Below are 20,139 nucleotides of genomic sequence, written 5' to 3'. Positions count from 1 at the left end.
CCTTCCACCTGAATAAGGTATTGAAGAACCTTGCATAAGACATTCGTAAGAAAATAGGTTAGGATTATAAAAAGAAGCTAAACCATGTGCGACCGTGCAATCTAGTTCATTTCTACGCCTACTGGTGATGGAGATAGTCAAGTGACTCCGTAGCTTGAAGGAATAGAAGCGCCCTTCTAGGAAATTGGAAGTCATGGGTTCGATTCCCACCGGAGTACGTGGTTTTCTTTTCTTAACTCAAATCTCAATTTGTTCATCGACCACATGTTCTATGGTGCATTCTTGTTTTAAAAAGTGACAATCCAGGCACATACTTGAAACGATTCCTTAATCATTATTTGAAAACGTTATCAAACTATCCAGGACAAGTCAAGTTAAATTTTAGGAGTAGATAAGTAACACAGCAAAACAAGAATTATGTTTTGGTCTGCCTCAGAAGCAAACTTATGTGTCTCTGTCATATTTCTAAATTCGAATCCAGGCCGAGAAAATCTCACTTAAATGTTGGTCAATTCAATAGGAACACTGTTAGTAATTTAGGATTCAGGGAAATCTCTAAAGTTATTCCTACGCAAGACTAGGACCCTTTCCCTAATCCTAAGGATTTTTTTTTAAACTATTTCATGGAGGTTGTGTTGGTAGTCCTTGAGGCATTTTCATTTGAAATCTAGCCGCCATTTCTCACGAAACTTATGCAAAATATTCTAAGGAGGAATTATAAAGAACAGTCAAGAAAGTCTCTTGAATAAAGACAAATCAATCAATCAAAGAACAGTAAAGAGATCCTTCTGGCATTCTCGAAGGGTGTTGCTAATGACATTGTCTGACGGAAGTCTTCCTAGACATCAGAGTAACGAGTGAATATTTGTAGAAATAACTAAAATATTTAATACGAGCAAATCAAAGCTTGTTTTTCTCAGAGATGGCACCACCACATTTGAGGTAAAATCATTTTTTTGTATGGACAAATCGCTGGCTTGTACAGCATCACAGCGATTTGTACCTTGTTTTTTTTTTGTTTTTATTAATGTGTATTTCAACTTAGGAGCTAATTCTACACTTTTTGTACCTTGTGACAAACAGTTGCAAGTTATAAACAAAACCATTATTTCTATGCGTTTTTTTTCCGGATTCATTGCAGTAATAGAGAATTGATTGCATAACCATACAAATTTAAAGCTGTTTACCTCATTTTTCCTGATTAGCATTTTACACCCGTGGCCGTGTTGTGCATGATGTTTCGAGTGAATAGCTGCCAGGCGGCACCGCTGTATATGTGAAAAACACGTGGAGCACGAGCGCCGTCTACGATCCGCGACCTTTGTTGTTGTTTTACACTGTTATCACGTTTACCGCATTAATCAGAAAAGCGCCTCTACCGGTACTCGCAGCTGCTTGCTTCCCATTCCAACAATAATCTATTTGATACATATTGCCCTTTACTGGCATTTTACCAAATTAGCTGGTATGTTTGAAAAATACTGGAAAACTTGTAATTAGAAGGTACTAAATGTCGCTAATTGACAAATAGAGACATGAAATTGGTGAAAAAAATCGCGTTCTGGCCGGATTCTAACCCACGATTCCGTGTTCTCAAGACCGGTGCTTTAACCAACTAAGCCATAGAACAGGTAATGGATCCGCGGAATAGAAAGCCAAACTGACTCCGAAGCCACACCGAAGCCACAAACCCATCTCTCTTTCGGCTTAGATGCTAATTCACAACACACTCGCGTTTTTGCCCACTAACTACAAGTGAGAGCGAATTGTTTTTATGAAACCGAGACATACTCTCGCACTCCGCATATTTAGCCACCACAGGCAGTTTGTTTTGCGGACGTGTCGAGTATGTAGTATGTGTCGAGTATGTAGTATGTAGTATGGAGTATGTAGTATGTGTCGAGAGCTCGGCACGGTCGCACGCTCTAACGACCAACTGCGCCATGCGATGCAAGCAAAGGGTACTGTGATACATATTGCCCTTTACTGGCATTTTATCAAAAGAAATTTGGGTGAATCCACTTTGACGATAACTTACTTAATTTCAATATCAATTTCTGTCTTATTTATTGAGAAAATTCTCATGAAATTTGTTTAGATATCTAATAAAGAAGCTTGTTTGCAAGAAATGGTAGCATTTTAATATGCCAGCAGCGGCGAAAAAACCGGATCCTAAAGATTATCCTAAAGTCCTTGCAAAACAACTTTGAGCATCGTAAAGAATTTTCTTTGTGAATTTTGAAGGAGTTCTCATGGAATCCCTCGGCAATGTGTCAGCGTCCAAAAGTCTGTAGGTATTTCTTTTTTTATTCAGCAATCTGGAAGTTGCTACGTTAAATTAAATTTCTACAAACAATTTTGTGAAAATTGTTTTAGAATTGTCTCTACAAATACCTTCACTCAAAATATTTATGGAAATAGATTTCACATGTGAAAATTAAAAAAAAAACAACAAATGTTGTTGATGAAGAATGTCATTAAAAATCTGATTGGGGTTTCTATTCTTTGCAGCATTAACGATTGTTCAGAAACTCCAGAATAAGTTAATCGAAAATCACAAGTATGCAAACAGCGAGCAATATGTATCTCCTCAGTATATTTTGATGTAATTCGTTTTTAGACGATCATTAAGGGATTATATATCCCTTCCGAGACGAACCAACACAATTGTGCTGTTTTTCTGCATTAGTTTTACATGTTTTTTCAACTGTTTTTTTCCTCAAAATATGTGATGTAATTTATTTTTATGATCGAGTTATTACATACACTTTTATTTCTTAGCCTCAGCTTTGATTAGAATTGTTTATAAAATATGCCACAATAAGTTAAACAAAAAGCAAAATATCCCAGCCAACAAATTGATTCACATAACTCTGCTACAACTCTCGTAAGTGAAATCTTATCCGTTCAAAACAGATTACATAAGATGCACCAAATATGCTCTATTCGCACAAATTTGGAGGCCATATACGTACCCTTTGAGAAAACCACTTTGAGTTATACAACTTCAGGCGATTTCATTTGCCATGTAATATAACTTCCATTTATAACTTTGTTTGGCAATATATACGATTTCATTTTCACATGTTCAAATATAAAAAGAAGCTTACAAGCCTAGATTTTCCGACCTGCAGCTTATTAATCAGATACCTTACCATTGTGTCTATCAGTAACTGTTGTAGAACGTGAAATTTAAGCAAATATAAATATTTTGAAGGCTTGTCAAAATGGTACCAACTACCAAGTATACGGTTGACATTTCTCTGTCACAACTCAGCTTTGTGGATTTATTCGTTTAAAAAGTATTGGTTGAATTGCATAGATTTTTCTATCTGTACCATTTTGGAGGCCACATACGTATATTTTAACAATTTCATTTTGATACATGCAATTCAAAACGAATTCATTCGGCGTATTATATAATTTCACATATAACTTAGTTTGACCCTTAATATGATTTCTTTTTCACAAACAATAAAAAAAAACAACAAGTTGCCACTGTGGTGTGTGCATGGTGAAAAGTGTGAATGTTACCAAAAATAATAATGAAAATGAAAGCAAAGTGTGAAATAGATTTTGATTGTTTCGTTGTGGTTTGGTGGTATCAGGCTGTGCAGCAGAAGCTGAATATATCAACCGTCCGGGGAACGGGACAAACCTCACTCTAGAACAGCGCAGCTGCTGATCCGCGGTATGGTTGGGCTAGTACTTGCCCAGAGCTGCCCTTGGAGCGGCCAGTAGGACCTGCAGCCTGCAGGTAGGTGAATGTAATAAAACTCACCTGCATCTCTACGTATTTGACTTAAGCGATGCACTTACCGAAATATTTAGAAAAATACATACTTTTAATCATCCGGCTCTCCGACTAAATTCATCACCGTATAATTTTATTTTGACAAATATGACCCCAAATGTAATCTCGCCTTTAAGATTATAATAGAGTCACAACAAGTGCATTTGAAGTTGTTGAAGAATGTCAACTTGAAGTTGTATAACTGTTAACGCAAAGTTGAAATTACTAATGCTGCCAAATGGAATCGGATTATATTGTGGGCTTCGTATACGATTTCATCCAATCTGTTTTTGCACCTTATATAATTCTAACCTAATTTGTTCATTAATATAACTTGAGATTAACATCCTTATATGACTTCTGGTTTGCTGATATATCACTCTGAAAGTTGAAAAAGTTTTATCTGTCGTATTTTTATGAATAGTTGTTTAATCCAGATATGCAGAAGTAGAAATCGATAGATAAAGAGTAGTTTTGCCGAACGGTGAAAAATAAGTGGTACTTTGTTGAAAATCTCAAGATTTCTTGGTGGCCAATGTGGGACCAGAACAATTGTGCTGGTAATTATTAAATGACTACAAAGTGTTAGTTTATACAAATTTAGACGAAAGAAATTTAAACTCAAGGAACACGTTATCAGCTTGTATGTGTATTTCAAATAACTCTGTATACTTGGGTGATTAATATGATCGAAATCAAGAATTAGATTGGAACATGGATTCACTGATTTTGATTGTGCGATATTTGCCAGAAAACCGTTCGCCAGAAAACCATTCGCCAGAATGACAAACGCCAGAAAACCATTTGCCAGAAAGTACCATTTGCCAGAATACTATTTGCCCGAAAGTACCATTTGCCAGAATGTACCAATCCCCAGAATTTAATATTAAATATTAAGTTCTGAGGATTGGTACATTCTGGCAAATGGTACTTTCGGGCAAATAGAAATTTTCTCCGTTTTCTAAGAATTAATTGAAACTAAAGATGTGATTGTGAGAATTTGGTGGATATAATTCAGTCCATTTACATAAAAAAATGTCATAAGTTTCAATCGTTAATAATAATTAAATATTTTCACTGCTAGGATGATCTCTTGGTTTGTTCCGAGAAAGGACGACTAGGGCTAGAACAACGAAAACAACAGGAAATGATTCACCGGTAGTTCTTGAGCAAAGAGAAAATCGATGAAGAGAAATCGATCATAGCAGATACGCCTGTATGATACTAAGCGCGAGACTTCGATGTAACTAGGCTATAAGTGCATATGTCCACAAATATCTGGTATGGTCAAAATACTGCTGACCGAAGTCCATTAGGCCGAATGTTCAATAGGTAGAATGGTGATCACGAATCGCAATTCAGTGATTATGGAACAGGAATTGGAACGGTTTCTTAAATTTGTTCGGTTTTCCAATCATTAGCTGATACTTATACAATATTAATATTGCCTTATTGTTTTACTGCAATCAACAATTTATGCCAAAAACTAGTCTTACTATAAAACTAGAAAGAACAGCCTATGTTCAAAAGAAGGCAAAATTCACTAGTTGAACATCAACGGTTTCGGTGCAAAAAACTATTTTTCTACAATGAAACTATTCTCTCTAGTTCAAATAGTGAATTTTTCCTTCTTCTGAACACAGGCTGTTCTTTCTAGTTTCATCTAGTCTAGTTTTTGGCATAAATTGTTGATTATGTTAGAATCGTAAAGCAATATTGATATTGCGGAACAAATAGTTAAATTATTGAAAAAAAAATAACAGATCTTAAACCCGTATATTGTTCCTATATTTAAAAGAAGGAAAGATTCATGGGTAAAATTCAGTAGCTTTAACTTCAACAATTGTTTTGACAGCATAAAAGAAGAAAACGAAAAAAAAATATGGCCATTCGGCAAAATAACTTTTTGACTCAATGACATTCGACCCAATGGCCTTCAGCCAAATGCCCTTACACCATTGATAGTAAGATTCTATAACAGTAGCCGGAGCGCCATTAGATAAGCCCAAATATGTTAAGCTCACATGTTACAATCACCGTGATAAGGGAATATATTGGTTAGAAATGGCGCACATAAACTAAGAAGCTCATCTAGAAAGAACAGCAGATGATTAAAAGAAGGAATAAACTGCTGGAAATATTAGAATCAATTTCCTCAAGAACAAGCTTTTTAGGCTATATATTCGGCCTAATGGTACATTCAAGCTTGTGATATTGGGGGTACTGGCTTTCGGGCAGTGACAGTCAGGCTAATGGTATAGGTAAAACCGTCACTTAAGTTATTATTTCTGTGTATTTTACTTGTTGCTTCTATAAGATTTTTGTGTATGGTATTCGATTGACTTCAGTGTGTGATCAACAATTCCGGGTAGTTTTGCTGTTTGGCACCAAAATTATTATTTAAAGTGATCATGTTATTTTTATTGTCAAAAATAAGCTTTAAAATTACTTTCAATTGAAAGAAGGGAATCTTTGAAAAATGTTAGTTAAGCCAAAAATTCCATATCAGTAAAAGCTGGAAAGAACATCCTACGTGTTGAAGAAAGGAAAATCCTTCTATTGATCAAATTCCATCAAAATAATATTTGATCAATTGGATCCACATCCTGATCAACTTGTCCACAAAACAAATTTGTGGAAATGTTCTAGCTGTTGTTCGCAATAAAATATTAAATAACGTAAGAGATTTAATGTATTGTAAAGTTTGAAAGGTTTGAGTTCACATCAATTTATTGTTTCAGAGTGATTTGCCCTTCTTCAAACTATAGGCTTTTCTTTAAAAGTTACTCTAAAATTATTTAATGTTTGCTCTTACATCAGTTCCAATAATTAATTTAACTTTCGCTTATAAATCTGAACAAAATTAAAATTTTACATTTTTACAATCGTTATTGTGGGCCAATCGATCCAAAACAAATAAAAAACACGATTTATTTTTTCAATAAGAATGCTTTAAATTATCATTAGATTGCGACCACTTTGGATTGAGAACTTCGGAAAATTTCTGGGAAATGGTACTTTCTGGAGAATGGTACATTCTGGCAAATGGTTTTCTGGGAAATGGTTCTTTCTGGCAAACGGTTTTCTGGGAAATGGTATTTTCTGGCAAATGTCATTCTGGCCAGTGGCATTCTGGCGAATGGTTTTCTGGCAAATATCGCACAATCACTGATTTTATCAGGGTTGCAAAAAAATGAAAGCACGCAACGAACGTGAGTTTTTGTTTTTGTCTTTTCACCACACCGCTTCTGACGTTAAAGCCTCTTTCCTTCACGGAAGCGCGTGAGAAGAGAATAAAAATTCTCTCGTCGCTCACATAGTGGCGACGGCGAGATTCAATATCAACATTTTCCCTGTCATTGGCACTCAAAAGAGAAAATTCACCACGCTTGTTTATGGGCCAGTCGCATTCATGCGGCCGTTGTTGACATGAAGCATCCATCCGCGCAGAGCGTGTGTTGATGATGGTGGAATCATTACGTCCACAAAGTAGTTGAGTTTTTCTGTTTTCACTTTCAAGTATCTCACAGTGGAGCTGAAAATGAATGCCTAAAACATTCAGTTCAGCAAAATGTCATTCAGTTGAATGTGATTTATTCAACCGTGGATTTTATTCACTTCGTCTTATTCTCTTCTATGATTTGAAATGCCCGTACAAGTTGATCTCGTTCCTTGAGTTAAAATTATGCGTCTAAAATTTTTATAAACTAACATTTTGTAGTTATTCAATCCTTCTATTAGATTGCTGTTTACATTTTTACTGATTGCTCTCAGTTGGCGCCAGCAGCGAAAAGTGCAGACAAGAAACTTTACAGCATCTAGTTTCCAGCGCTGACAGCCCGACGGCGACACCATCGCTTGTATTCAGTGCATCGTCTGTGCTACTCTCGGTTGTCAACTTTCTCAAATTCTCACCTCATGCTCATGGAAGCATGGTAGTCAAATCGCATGGAAAAATCACTAAAAACGTTAATTGTTAGAAAACGGGATAGTTTTGTGAAAAGTTAGTGAACAGAAATCAACAATGGTTTGAAAAGGCAACTTTTAGTGTTTACTTCATGTTCCGGAAAAACTTCTTCGCCGAGAAAATTCGATTTTACTATCACACACAAAAGTGCCATCTGTTACACTTTTAGTTTGAAATGTCGATCTATTACATTCAATCTTCTACACCATAAAACACCTAGAAGTAGGCAATATCCAGCCATTTCTTTTGGAACATCGGCCGCCTTGAGGACGAACCAGCACAATTGTGCTGGTTCTAATTTGACCCCAAAAAGTGCATAGGTTGACAAAGTAGCCGAAGTAAAGGAAGTTTTATTCTAGAAGATGTTTAGTTTATAAGAGAATAATGGAGATAACACAGCGCAACATTTTTTTGTCTCAAGAGCAAACTTATGTGTCTCCGAAGGATTTTGGGCCGCTGAATCCGAATCCGGGCTCAAATTTGCTCCAACACGTCACAATTTTGAGCTATACCTCAATTTATAGGGCAAAATATGCGATTTTGGGCTTTTTTGACTGCAAGCCATTAAGCTTGGATATATTTTTTTTAAGCAATCAAAAGGTTAATTGGTCAATTAACATCTAAATTAGCGACTCATGCAAATTGTTTTGTTTTACCTAATCAAATTTGATAGATTTAAGCATCTTATGTTAGTATGAAAACTTTCATGCAACTTTTGGAGGATGACTTGTATGGGAAATATCGTACCTAACATAAATCGCTTAAAACTATCAAATTCGATTTGGTAAAACGAAATATTTTGCATGAGTCGTTAATTTAGATGATAATTTTCCAATTAACCTATTGATTGTTTAAAAAAATATTTCCTTGCTTAATGGCTTGCAGTCAAAAAAGCCCAAAATCGCAAATTTTGCCCAATAAATTGAGGTATAGCTCAAAATTGTGACGTGTTAGAGCAAATCTGAGCCCGGATTCGGATTCAGCGGCCCAAAATCCTTCGGAGACACATAAGTTTGCTCTTGAGACAGACAAAAAGTTATTTTTTGTTACGCTGTGTAATCAGTGTTTTACGGTCCGTCCCGAAAGGGATATGTGAAGGTGCATAAAAATAAAGAAAAGTTTGAATTTTTGTAAAAGTATGTGGACATATTTAAAAAAAATCTCTTTTTAAGTCATGCATAGTGCAATATTTCATGTGCAAAATCAGCTTGAGAGCATGAAAAAATAGTACTAATTAGCAAAGTTATAACAATTTCTGTAAAACGTGTTTTTCTTTAAAATGGCCATAACTATGATTACAGTCCAACTGTGTGGTGTCATTGAACGATCGGAATCCTCCAGGATCTCTTAGAATTCTGCGAGGAATCCCTTTACGGATTCCTCCCATAGTTGCTTCTAGAATTCCTCCAGGATTTTCATTCTTAGATTCCCTCAGGAGTTATATCCAGATAATCTTCCGTGATTCCCCAAAAGTTATTTTCGGGATTCCTTCAGAAAATCCTTTCGAAATTCTATCAATAATTTCTTCCATGCTTCCTTCAGAAATTAAACCAGTAGTTCCTTCCGACAATATACAAATATCTCCTTTTGAGATTCTTCCAGAAGTTTAATCAAGATTTCTCCGAAAGCTTCATCTAAAATTGCTCCAGGTGCTCCTCACGGATTTTTTTTGGAATTTCTCTATTTCCTTTCAAGATTGTTCCAGCAGTTCCTTCTGAGATTCCTCCAGATCCTTTTGGACTGTTTTCAGAAGTTTTTTTTTGGGATTCCCAGTAGGAATTCCTGTGGAAATGTTATCCTTCTCTTGTTGGAGAAACCTATAAAGAACACAATGAAAAATTCCTTACGAAGTTGCCAGAGGAGCTCCTTAAGAAATTGTTGGATGAATTCTTCGAGGAAGTCCTGCTCTCACCGTTGTTCGTAGGCACGCTCAAAGAGTGTTGGAATTGGACATCTAAGGACCGAAGGAGATGGTGAATTGCGAGGAAAGAACGTGGGTGAGGTGGGCGTTGGATTCAGGTTGGCTTTCTACATACTTCACAGAATTGTTACTTGTTCTGTGGCGGAGTTGGTTAACGCGCCCTATCTAGCGAACTTGGGGAGACGTGGGTTCAAACCCCACCAGAACTACGTGGAATATTTCCACTCAATTTGTCCATTTTTCAACACATATTGTGCCTATGAACTTCAGGCATTACGTATGTCTAAAAATTAACTTTTGGTCTGTCTTAAGAGCAAACTTATGTGTCTCTGACAGATTTTGGGCCACTGAATCTGAATCCGGGCACAGATTTGCTCCAGCACGTCACAATTTCGAGCTATACCTCAATTTGTAGGCCAAAATATGCGGTTTAGGGCTTTTTTGACTGTAAGCCATTATGTATGGATATATTTTTTTTTAGTCAATCAAAGGGTAAATTGGTTAATTAACATCTAAATTAACGGCTCATGCAAAATATTTCGTTTTACCAAATCGAATTTGATAGTTTCAAGCGATTTATGTTAGGTACAATATTTCCCATACAAGTCACCCTCAAAAAGCTGCATGCAAGTTTACATAACAACATAAAATGCTTAAATCCATCAAATTTGATTTGGTAAAACGAAATATTTTGCATGAGTCGTTAATTTAGATGTTAATTGACCAATTTACCTTTTGATTGCATAAAAATATATTTCCATGCTTATTGGCTCATGCAAAAAGCCCGAAACCGCATATTTTACTCTATAAATTGAGGTATAGCTCAAAATTGTGACGTTCTGGAGCAAATCTGAGCCCGGGTTCGCATTCAGCGGCCCAAAATCTGTCAGAGACACATAAGTTTGCTCTTGAGACAAAAAAATGTTGCGCTGTGTAGCCTATGTATATGATGTCCTGACAGACACTGTATTATGTATAGGAAAACCCTGTACCTGTATCTGTCACGTGACGTATTTTATGCATACATGAAGACATGAATATCTTAAAGTACAATGGTTTATCATGTCATAGATATTGTTATTATAGATATTTATAAATCAATCTATGTCAAGTAACCATTAAACAGGTATGGAATACTATTTACCCAGATGGAGTCACAGATAGGCATGTATCACAGTCTCCTCGTTATTATTAAAACTGTACTCGTATCCACCATGCGGAACAGTCCAGTACAAGATGAATCTGAGAATAGCAACAGTTGTCACATTCCAATTGCTGTATTTTGCACAGGGCGATACAGTTCCCTCAAAACCTTTGTCAGTGGACTACCAGGCAGAATTTTCATGGAACCTGTATAAAAAGGTAATTATGGGACTATTCAAATAATCTTTGATGATAGAATTGATCTTTCTACGTTCCAGTTATACCCTGAATTTCGGCGAAACATGGCGATTTCGCCATATTCTCTGCGAAAGATTTTTGTCTGCCTTCACCAATTGACCGATCCCGAAGATCCTGCTACATCGAGGTTTTCCAAACAACTCAACAAAGTGTTCAAGTTCAATCCAACTGGCCAGTTGCCAGATTTGGTTCGGCGTCGATATGAGAATCAGAAGAAATCATATGATCAGGAGCAGGGGCTCAACAGAACCACGTTGGTAGCAGTACTGGGACGAAAGAAGAAGATCGCAAAAACTGTCGGTAATCTGCCCAAAAGTTGTGGCATCTTCGCGAGGTCGCTCAAATCAGGCAGTCCCAAGCAGATGACTCGATCGCTGAATGCTGCCATGAAGAACATTTCCAATGGTGCTGCGCAAAGTTTTCTGAGCGAGTCGGATTTGAATCGTGATTGGGACTTTTTCGTGGCGGATTCGTGGCGGTTCAAGGGCTTCTGGAGGTATCAATTTGAGGAAGAATATACGACGACTTGCAATTTCTACACCAATGCGATAAAGAAAGGACTGATGAGATTTATGTATCTCGAAGAGATGTTGAGGGTTGGACATTTTCCTCAGTGGAACGTACGGGCCGTTGAGCTTCCACTTCATCGCGAGAGTCCTTTATCGTGTGTACTGATGATGCCCGTGGCGGCTGACATCGAAGAGTTGATCGAAAGCTTATCCCATGAAAGGTTCAAGGAGATTTATACCAATATGTCTGCCTCGAAGACCACTGTTCGGCTTCCCCAGTTTAGGTTACGAATGAAACTGTCGGCTAAGTCTATGCTGGAGCAGCTTGGATTTGATACTGCGTTCAAAGAATCGGTGTTTCGTGTTTTTGAGAAGGAAGGTGCCTCTCCGTTGGGAGACACTATCCAAAAGATGGATCTATCTATGGCGCATGAAGGGGAAGAACTCGGTAATGAAGCAGATGTACATTATTCTGCACAATCTCTTACTATGTTTATTTTTTTCAATTTTAAGCCAAAACTTTCGTCGACAGAAGCCTGGGACAACAATTCACTGCACATCAACCTTTCATGTTCGTAATATTTGACCGAAAGGAGCTGGTTCCAATCATTGTAGGAAATGTAGTGGCTGCGATTACTCCAAAAGACATTGGGCCAGAATCGGATGAAAAACTGTGTGACAATCCACCAAGATTCAATGGACGATGATGATATGCAGGTCGTTAATACTGCGACGCAAAAGCAGGGAATGTTGTTAGAATGTCTATAACACGTTTAACATATTATTGAATAAATTTCGAAGGTGTGTATTTGTAGTTTTTGCCTGAGTTTTATCGAAAGACTGTATGATCACTCCAAAGACGGATTTTGGTAGAGTCTCCAGAGGATCAAAGTCTAAGTCCATACCAATATCTGTTTTTATGTGTGTATATGGGAATTAGGCTGGGTTAACGTTGTATGGGAAAATTTAAATATATGAACATATCAACCCGGAACAGAGCTTTTTTGATCCTTATCAATGTCCAAAACAACTGTGAATAAGTTGGATGTGATTAGTTGCGTCCCGGTATTCCGCATTGCGATTGAAATTTGTATGAAAAAACTTACTTTTTTGCATTGAAATTTCCTAATTAGCTTTCAAAGAAATTCTAAAAACAAACATAGAAAATTCAAAGTGAAATTTAGAAAATGACAAATTCCCAAAAGTATTCTTGGACGAATTCACGAAGATATTCTTGTAATAATACACATAAAAGAGCTCTGGGAGGAATTCTCGAAGAAACTTCTGGAAGCATTCTGGGAGCAACTCCCGACGAAATTTTAGAAGAAACTTTTGTTTAAGTTTTTCCAAAGAAATTCCCAAAAAAGCTTCTGAAAAAAAAATCCTGTTGAAATTTTCGAAGGAATTGTTGGAGAGTTCTTGGTGCAATTCCGGAAAAAAACGAAAACACTCTTGAAAGAATCTCCAAATGTACTTCTAAGAGTATAGTCGCAAATATTCTTGCAAGAATTCTCAGAGAATTCCTGATGGAATTCTTCAATAAATACCTGGACAAATTCTAGAAGGAATCCTTAGGGGGATCCCCGAAAAAAAAAATCGTTGAAAGTACCCGAACGTTTTTGAAGGATTTTCCTAAAGACCACCTGAAGAAACTCGAAAGAACTCCTGTTGAAATTCTTTAAGAAACTATTGAAGGAATTCCCAATAAAATTTGAATGAACTTTCTACTCCCCAGCTGTAGGGATCCCCTAAAGGAATTATCGAAGGAACTCCTGGACAGATTTTCGCAAGAGCTCCTGAACGAATTTCCAAACTTAATTCTGAAAGAATTATAGGTTTAAATTCCTATGGTTTTTTAAGATGAATTCTTGAAAGAGCTTTCAGAGGAATTCCTTAAGGAACTCCTACAGGAAACCCCCTGGGGAAATTTCCGTAGTCAGTCTTGAAGAACTTCTGGAGGGGTATTTCCGGATGAGCACGTACAGAAAACTTCAAATGAACTTTTAGGGGATTCCCGAATAAAACACTAAAGAATTCCCCGCAGGAGCTACTGGAGAAATTCCTGAAGAAGCTGCTTAAGATATTTCAAAATAGGTATACTCTTCCGAGAAAACTCCTGAAACAATTTCCTAATTGCTCTTGAATGAGTTGTTGTTTTATCGAAGACCACGGTCCAAACAAAAATTTGTTTTTGTCTGAACAAAGGTCTCAGAAATCAGCTGAAAATCTTTTGGAAGACCCTTAAATGCCTCCGAAAACCCCTCGAAGCCCCGTAGGACTTTGTCGGACCTTTACGCACCTGAAGCCCAATGTAACGCATCTGAAACCGGCTGTACTTCACCTTAAACTTCCTGAAATGTTGAAAATGCTTTGACATCCATGTGCACAACAGAACATGTGCTCGATGAACAAATTGAGATTTGAAATTATGAAAAGAAATCCACGTACTCCGGTGAGACTCGAACTCACGACTCCCAATTCGCTAGACGGGCGCTTCTATTCCTTCAAGCTACGGAGTCACTCGACTATCTCCGTCGCCAGCAGGCCTAGAACTGAACTCGATTCCACAATCGCACATGGTTATCTTCTTTTCACAATCCAAACCCCCTTCGGAAGACCCATGTGCGATTGTGGAATCGAGTTCAGTTCTAGGCCTGCTGGCGACGGAGATAGTCGAGTGACTCCGTAGCTTGAAGGAATAGAAGCGCCCGTCTAGCGAATTGGGAGTCGTGAGTTCGAGTCTCACCGGAGTACGTGGATTTCTTTTCATAATTTCAAATCTCAATTTGTTCATCGAGCACATGTTCTGTTGTGCACATGGATGTCAAAGCATTTTCAACAGTGTAATTTCCCACATGGCTTGGTCAGCCAAAGCAAAATCAAGAAATTGACATTCCTGAAATGCCCTGGAAAACTCCCTCGGCCCCCTAGCACCTGAGACCCACAAACCACTGTAACGCATCTGAAACCAGCTGAAAATATTTTAAAAGTACCACAATTGCCTCCAAAAACCACCTCGGATTTCTTGTAACGCATCTCTGACCAAACCAAACTCCCAAAAAATACACCTGCAATGCCTCTGAAATCCGGCAAAAATCCTCTGAAATTTTCAAAAATGCCTCCGGAAACCTCCTGAATCCCCATTCGGACTCCATGTAATTCACATGAGCTCTGTTAAAAATCCTATCAAACTTCCTGCAATGTCTCATAAAACACCCTGAATACGCCTTCCTCCTGGACTCTCTGTATAGCCCCAGAAACTTTATAAATCCCCGAATTCGTCCTGGAACCTGAAAATCAATGTCACACTTCTTTACAATTCCGGTCTACGAGTAATCTGCATGCCTCTTTCGTAGTTTTTGGAATGAATGGAACTCCAGGTCTACATTGCAAAACTGTCATGTCATACTTCCATAATCTTGATTCGTATTGCACTGGAACTTCGCTTTTTTGCGCCTGGTGCATAAAAAGAGGGAGTTTTGTGCATAAATTAAGTTAGGGTTTTAATGAGGAAACTTAGTTTGAGATAACAGGCCTTGCTCTTGGGCATTTGAGATGGGTACAAGGGGATTTCTAAGAAGTTCCCAAAAAGCTTCAGGGGATTTCAGGTGCCTTTTAATGGTGTTTCGATAGGTTCCGTTGGCGTTTCAATGGGATTACGGGGTAATGACGGGACTTGTGGCATCGACAGGCAGGGGCCGTTTATAGAAGGAAGCAGCAAGAGGTTTCAGGGGTGTTTCAGGGATGTATCTAGAGGGTCCCAGGAATTTCAAGGGGTACCAGGAGATCTCAGGGGGTGTTTCACTGGGTTTTAAGGATTACCAGGAGATCGCATGAGCGTTTCAATGGGATGTCAGGAGGTTTCAAGGGCGTTAAAGGGGATCTCAGAGACATCTCAGGAGGCTTGAGCAGGTCTCAGGGAGTTCCATGGAGCATAAGGAACGGTTCAAATAGTTTCAAAGGTGTTTCAGGGAGTCACATGGTTGTATATGGCGGTTTCAGGGGGTACCTAGAAATGTAAGGGGCGTTTTATAGCACTAATTTTTAGAGGGCCTCAGTGGCGGCGTCATGGTTGCGATTTTTTCGGCAGTCAAGTTGGCAGATTGTGAATGAACCTCGGTACCCAAGTATATCATTTTTGATCGATCCCCTAATGTCGGATCGAGGCAAGACGCTAAAAATAATTTACACAAATGACCAATTACGCGGGAAAAAAAATACGGTAATGAAAATTATTGGATACCCGATTGGACAAACAAAATTTAATGGTTTTCTTCGGCACTTTCAAGTCTCAGGGGGATTTAGGGTGGGTTTCTGGGCCGCTTCATTGGTCTCAGCGGCATTAAGGGAGCCTCAAGGAGTTCCTGAAGTCCTCAGGGATGCTTTAATGAGTCTCAGAGCGTTCCAGGAGGCTTCCAGGTGGCCTTAGGTTCACTTCTCATGCGATTCCCGAGTTCAAGGGGGTTCCAGGACATGTCCTGGTGTATGCCATCCGCTATGTGTTGCAGAAATGCCACGAATACAAAGTGCCCACACATCATTTGTTCATCGATTTTTAATCGGCGTATGATACAATCAATCGAGGCCAGCTATGGCAGATTATACACGAATACGGATTCCGGAAAAACTGATAAGATTGATCAAGGCGGCGGTGGATCGAGTGATGTGCGTAGTTCAAGTATCAGGGACACTCTCGAGTCCCTTCGAATCTCGCAGAGGGTTACGGCAAGGTGATGGTCTTTCGTGGTTGCTGTTCAACATTGTTTTAGAGGGTGTAATTAGGAGAGCGGGGATAAACACGAGTTGAACGATTTTCACGAAGTCCGTTAAGCTGCTTGGTTTCGATGATGATATTGATATTATTGCTCGTAAATTTAATATGATGGCGGAAACGTACATCCGAAGCCAGACGATTCCGATTACAGTCGAACCTCCATGAGTCGATGTTCCTTGACTCGATATCGACTCATGGAGGTAAATTTTTCCATACTGAAAAATAATTTCTCGGTTACTATGATGGTCCCCCAAAAAGCTTCCCAAAGGATTTTTGTTCCACTACTCGATATTTCCTTGAGTCGATGGTCCCTTCAATATCGACTCATGGAGGTTTTACTAGTCATTAATATGTCGAAAACAAAGCACATGATGGCAAAGGTCTCCATTGAGGAATCACCGCGCCCGTCAACCCGAATTTCTATCGACGATGATGAAATCGAGGCGGTTGAAGAATTCGTGTACTTGGGCTCACTGGTGACCGCCGACAACGACACTAGCAGAAAAATTGAGAGGTGCATTGTGGCACGATCGAATAAAGTTCGCCGTAACACGAAGTTAACTATCTACAAAACGCTCATTAGACCGGTGGTCCTCTATGGCCACAAAGCATGGACCCTACGTGCAGAAGACCAACGCGCCCTTGGAGTTTTCGAACGGAAGGTGTTGCGTACCATCTACGGCGGTGTGCAGATGGAAGACGGGACTTGGAGAATGCGAATGAACCACAAGCTGCATCAGCTGCTGAGAGAACCAACCATCGTCCACACCGTGGAAATCGGGAGGCTATGGTGGGCGGGTCACGTCATCAGGATGTCGCATAGCAACCTGACTGAAATGGTTCTCGAGAGTCATCCGACCGATACAAGAAGTGGTGCCGACCGATGGTGCGCAGTGAGCTAGATGGGTCGATCAGGTGGAGGACGATCTGCAGATCCTTCGCAGAGTGCGGATCTGGAGACACACACCTATGGACCGAGTAGAATGATGACGGCTATTATGTACAGCAGAGGCCATTCAGTCCTTAGCCTGACCGGTAAGAAAAGGTAGGAGATGTCCAGAGCGTTTCAAGGGATCCCAACGGGTTTCAAGGAGTACTGTGTGGTCTCAGGTCCGTCTTATTTGGTTTCATAATGTTTCAGAGGGCTCCATGAGCTTCAGGATAGTTTCAAGAGGACCATAAGGCGTTATGAGGCCTTTGAGACGCTTTCAAGGTCTCAGGGGTCTAGTGACCGTTATCTCTACCGCGCTAATCCGTGTGCTGAACCGTCACATGTAACACTATGATAGTGTCACTATCAAGACAATCCGCGAAATTTGCTGGGATCCTCGAGAAAAGCAGCGCTTCTGGAAAGGATGGATGGGACTTCAGAGTCGAAGGTTCTCCTTGGCCGAATCGCACAAAGCAGGTTAAGGGGCGGTGTAAAATGGGTTTCGGTGGAAAGTTTGAAAATTAAAACACGCCCTTCCGTGCTGAAATATTCTACAAGACTGTCTATTTCGATCTTATTATCGCCGCCTACTCTAAATTCCCTGATTAAAATTTCATCAATTACAAACTACTCATCTTATCCACTACAAGAGGGTTCCATGAAAGTTCCAGAGGTTCTCAGGGGTTTTTCGGAGGTTTCAGGGGGTGGCGTTTCAAGAAGGTCCCACATATCCTAGAAGATCACAAAGGTCTCAGAGGCATTTCAGGAGATTTCAGAGGTGATTCAAGAGTGTTTTAAGAGGTCGCAGGGAGTTTTCAGAGCTGTTTGAGGGAGCCTCCGGGAGATTCTCAGAGGCGTTTAACCCTTTAGAGCCGGAGGGGTCAATATGACCCCGATGACGAAGACACGCATAACAAACACATGTTCGACACCAGTGAGGATGCGACAGCAGCGGCAAAACAATCCGTCTTCAAAAGATTAAGAAGGTCACATGGGGTTCTAGGAGTTTTCAGAGGTGTTTCAAAGGATCTAACGGGGTTTCAGTGGGTTTACGGGGTGTTAAGGGCGTTTTATGGGGCTTCAGTTGGTTTTCAGTTTAAGGAGGTCTTAGGGAGGAACCAGGGAGTTCTCAGAGGCGTTTCTAGTGTCAGAGGGTTTCATGGTCGTTCATGGAGGCTTACAGAGGCATTCGTGAGGGTTTATGAAGCTTTTCAAGGGCTTTCGAAGGGGTCTGACGTGATGCCAGGGATTTTCAGGAGTACCAGAGGCGTTTCATGTGGTGCCAGGAGATCAGGAGGTCACAGGGGTTACATGGACATTTCAAACCCCCACCCCATCCCCCTTGAAGCGCTCTTGGAGTTGTACCTTGAAACGCTCTTTATATGGGTCATTTGGCCGAACGCCGTTTGGTTGAATGCCGTTTGGCCGAAAAATGAATGATGAACTCCACATGGGTTGGGTGACAAAACGTCAAAGACAAATCGTCCAAGAACCAATCGTCGAAAGAACATATAAAAGTTAAAGAAAAAAATCATACTCGTTTTCCGACGTTTTGTCTTTCTTGTGTTAAAGATAAGCGCCATTTCTTTGAAGATTGTGGTGATAATTAAATCTCTCTCACCAGCTGTTCAAATTGACGCACCTATCTTTACCACAGCTTGTTGCAAGTTCAGTTGCAAGTATCTCGTTCCGCTAAAGTACACATTGGACTCCTTCCTCGCTGTCAGCGCAACTTCTCCGCTTCATCATACGTTTATCATTCCAAACTAGAACTGACAGCCACCTACCAAAGAGTATACCACAGGTATACCTTAGTGAAAAGCCACATATGTAGATCATCAGACTGGATGCTCCTATCTCGACCATCTCCAGCAATTCAAAGGCGACACCGATGCGGCACTAGAAGATTGTCACAAGTTCTGATATAGTTATACCAACATACCAACTCCATCTATGTGATTGTGATTGGCCCTAAGTACCTGTGCTTTCCAGTGCGGCAAAAGCAAGCGCGTATATTTGTCGTTCCGGGATTATTGAATTGAGTCTTGCACAGGAGATTAGATTTACTTACGGCAATCATCCGAGCAAAAGGGTCGCTATTTTTATACTTGGTACGGCCACAGGCACGAGCAATCCGCGGAACGTTCCTCTCCAGTTAGTGAAATCGAAGTATTATTGCAGGCGTATAAGTAGGTGCATGTGAAGTGAAGATACGACATGACTTGTTACCTGTCGTGTGTCATCGCGTAACCTCTTCACGGCGACGGGTTCTGCGAACGCTTAACATGTATTCAAATTGCAAATTCTATCGATGCCGTTTCCTCTTGACTGCTGCCTTCGAAATCTTCGTTCGATTGTGCGGTTTCGGGTTCACATATGGGTTTATCTGTAACTTTTCCTCGAGCGAATTCCTGTCAATCGACGGCGGTGTGGCGTCTTCGGTTTTGGAGGACGGTTTTCCTACATTAGTAAAATTTACCTTCTCCGATGACGGATTCCGGGAATCATATCATTTGGCAAATTTCCAAGCCGGATCATTGCCATCCCGGTTTGAAGTAGGGGGAAGTGGTTCTAAATGTAACATTGGGATTCAAATTGCGCTACTAAAAATGATTTTCCAAATTGCGCTACTAAAAAATGATTTTCTTAGAATTGCTCATTAGTATAACTAGAGACGAACCAGCCAAGGGCTGAAAGTCTCTCTAATAAAGACAAATCAATCAATCAATTAGTATAACTAGACTAACATGCAGAAAGGGCACAACAACCTTTTCAAAAATTCGCTTCTCCCGTTTTCTCCTAGGCTTTTTTTCAATTTATTCGTGTAGTCGCCCACTAGTTAC

The 20,139-nt window shown here is 39.6% G+C and overlaps 2 protein-coding genes across 4 annotated transcripts in view; both read left to right on the top strand.

The window, feature by feature from the left end:
- LOC109422492 (high affinity cAMP-specific and IBMX-insensitive 3',5'-cyclic phosphodiesterase 8) overlaps window positions 1–20,139 on the top strand; it is an 871,092-nt gene that overhangs the window by 50,566 nt on the left and 800,387 nt on the right. The window lies entirely within an intron of this gene.
- On the top strand, window positions 10,881–12,405 carry LOC115260153 (serpin B11). Its single transcript, XM_029861060.2, has 3 exons — window positions 10,881–11,043; window positions 11,103–12,039; window positions 12,105–12,405. Exons 1-3 carry the CDS (start codon window positions 10,918–10,920, stop codon window positions 12,296–12,298), a joined length of 1,257 nt encoding a protein of 418 aa, XP_029716920.2. The 5' UTR covers window positions 10,881–10,917; the 3' UTR covers window positions 12,299–12,405.

Source organism: Aedes albopictus, chromosome 2, assembly GCF_035046485.1.
Source record: "Aedes albopictus strain Foshan chromosome 2, AalbF5, whole genome shotgun sequence".
Classification (NCBI taxonomy): domain Eukaryota; kingdom Metazoa; phylum Arthropoda; class Insecta; order Diptera; family Culicidae; genus Aedes; species Aedes albopictus.
The sequence above is the reverse complement of the archived record's forward strand: the minus strand, read 5'-3'. Positions and strand labels throughout refer to the sequence as shown.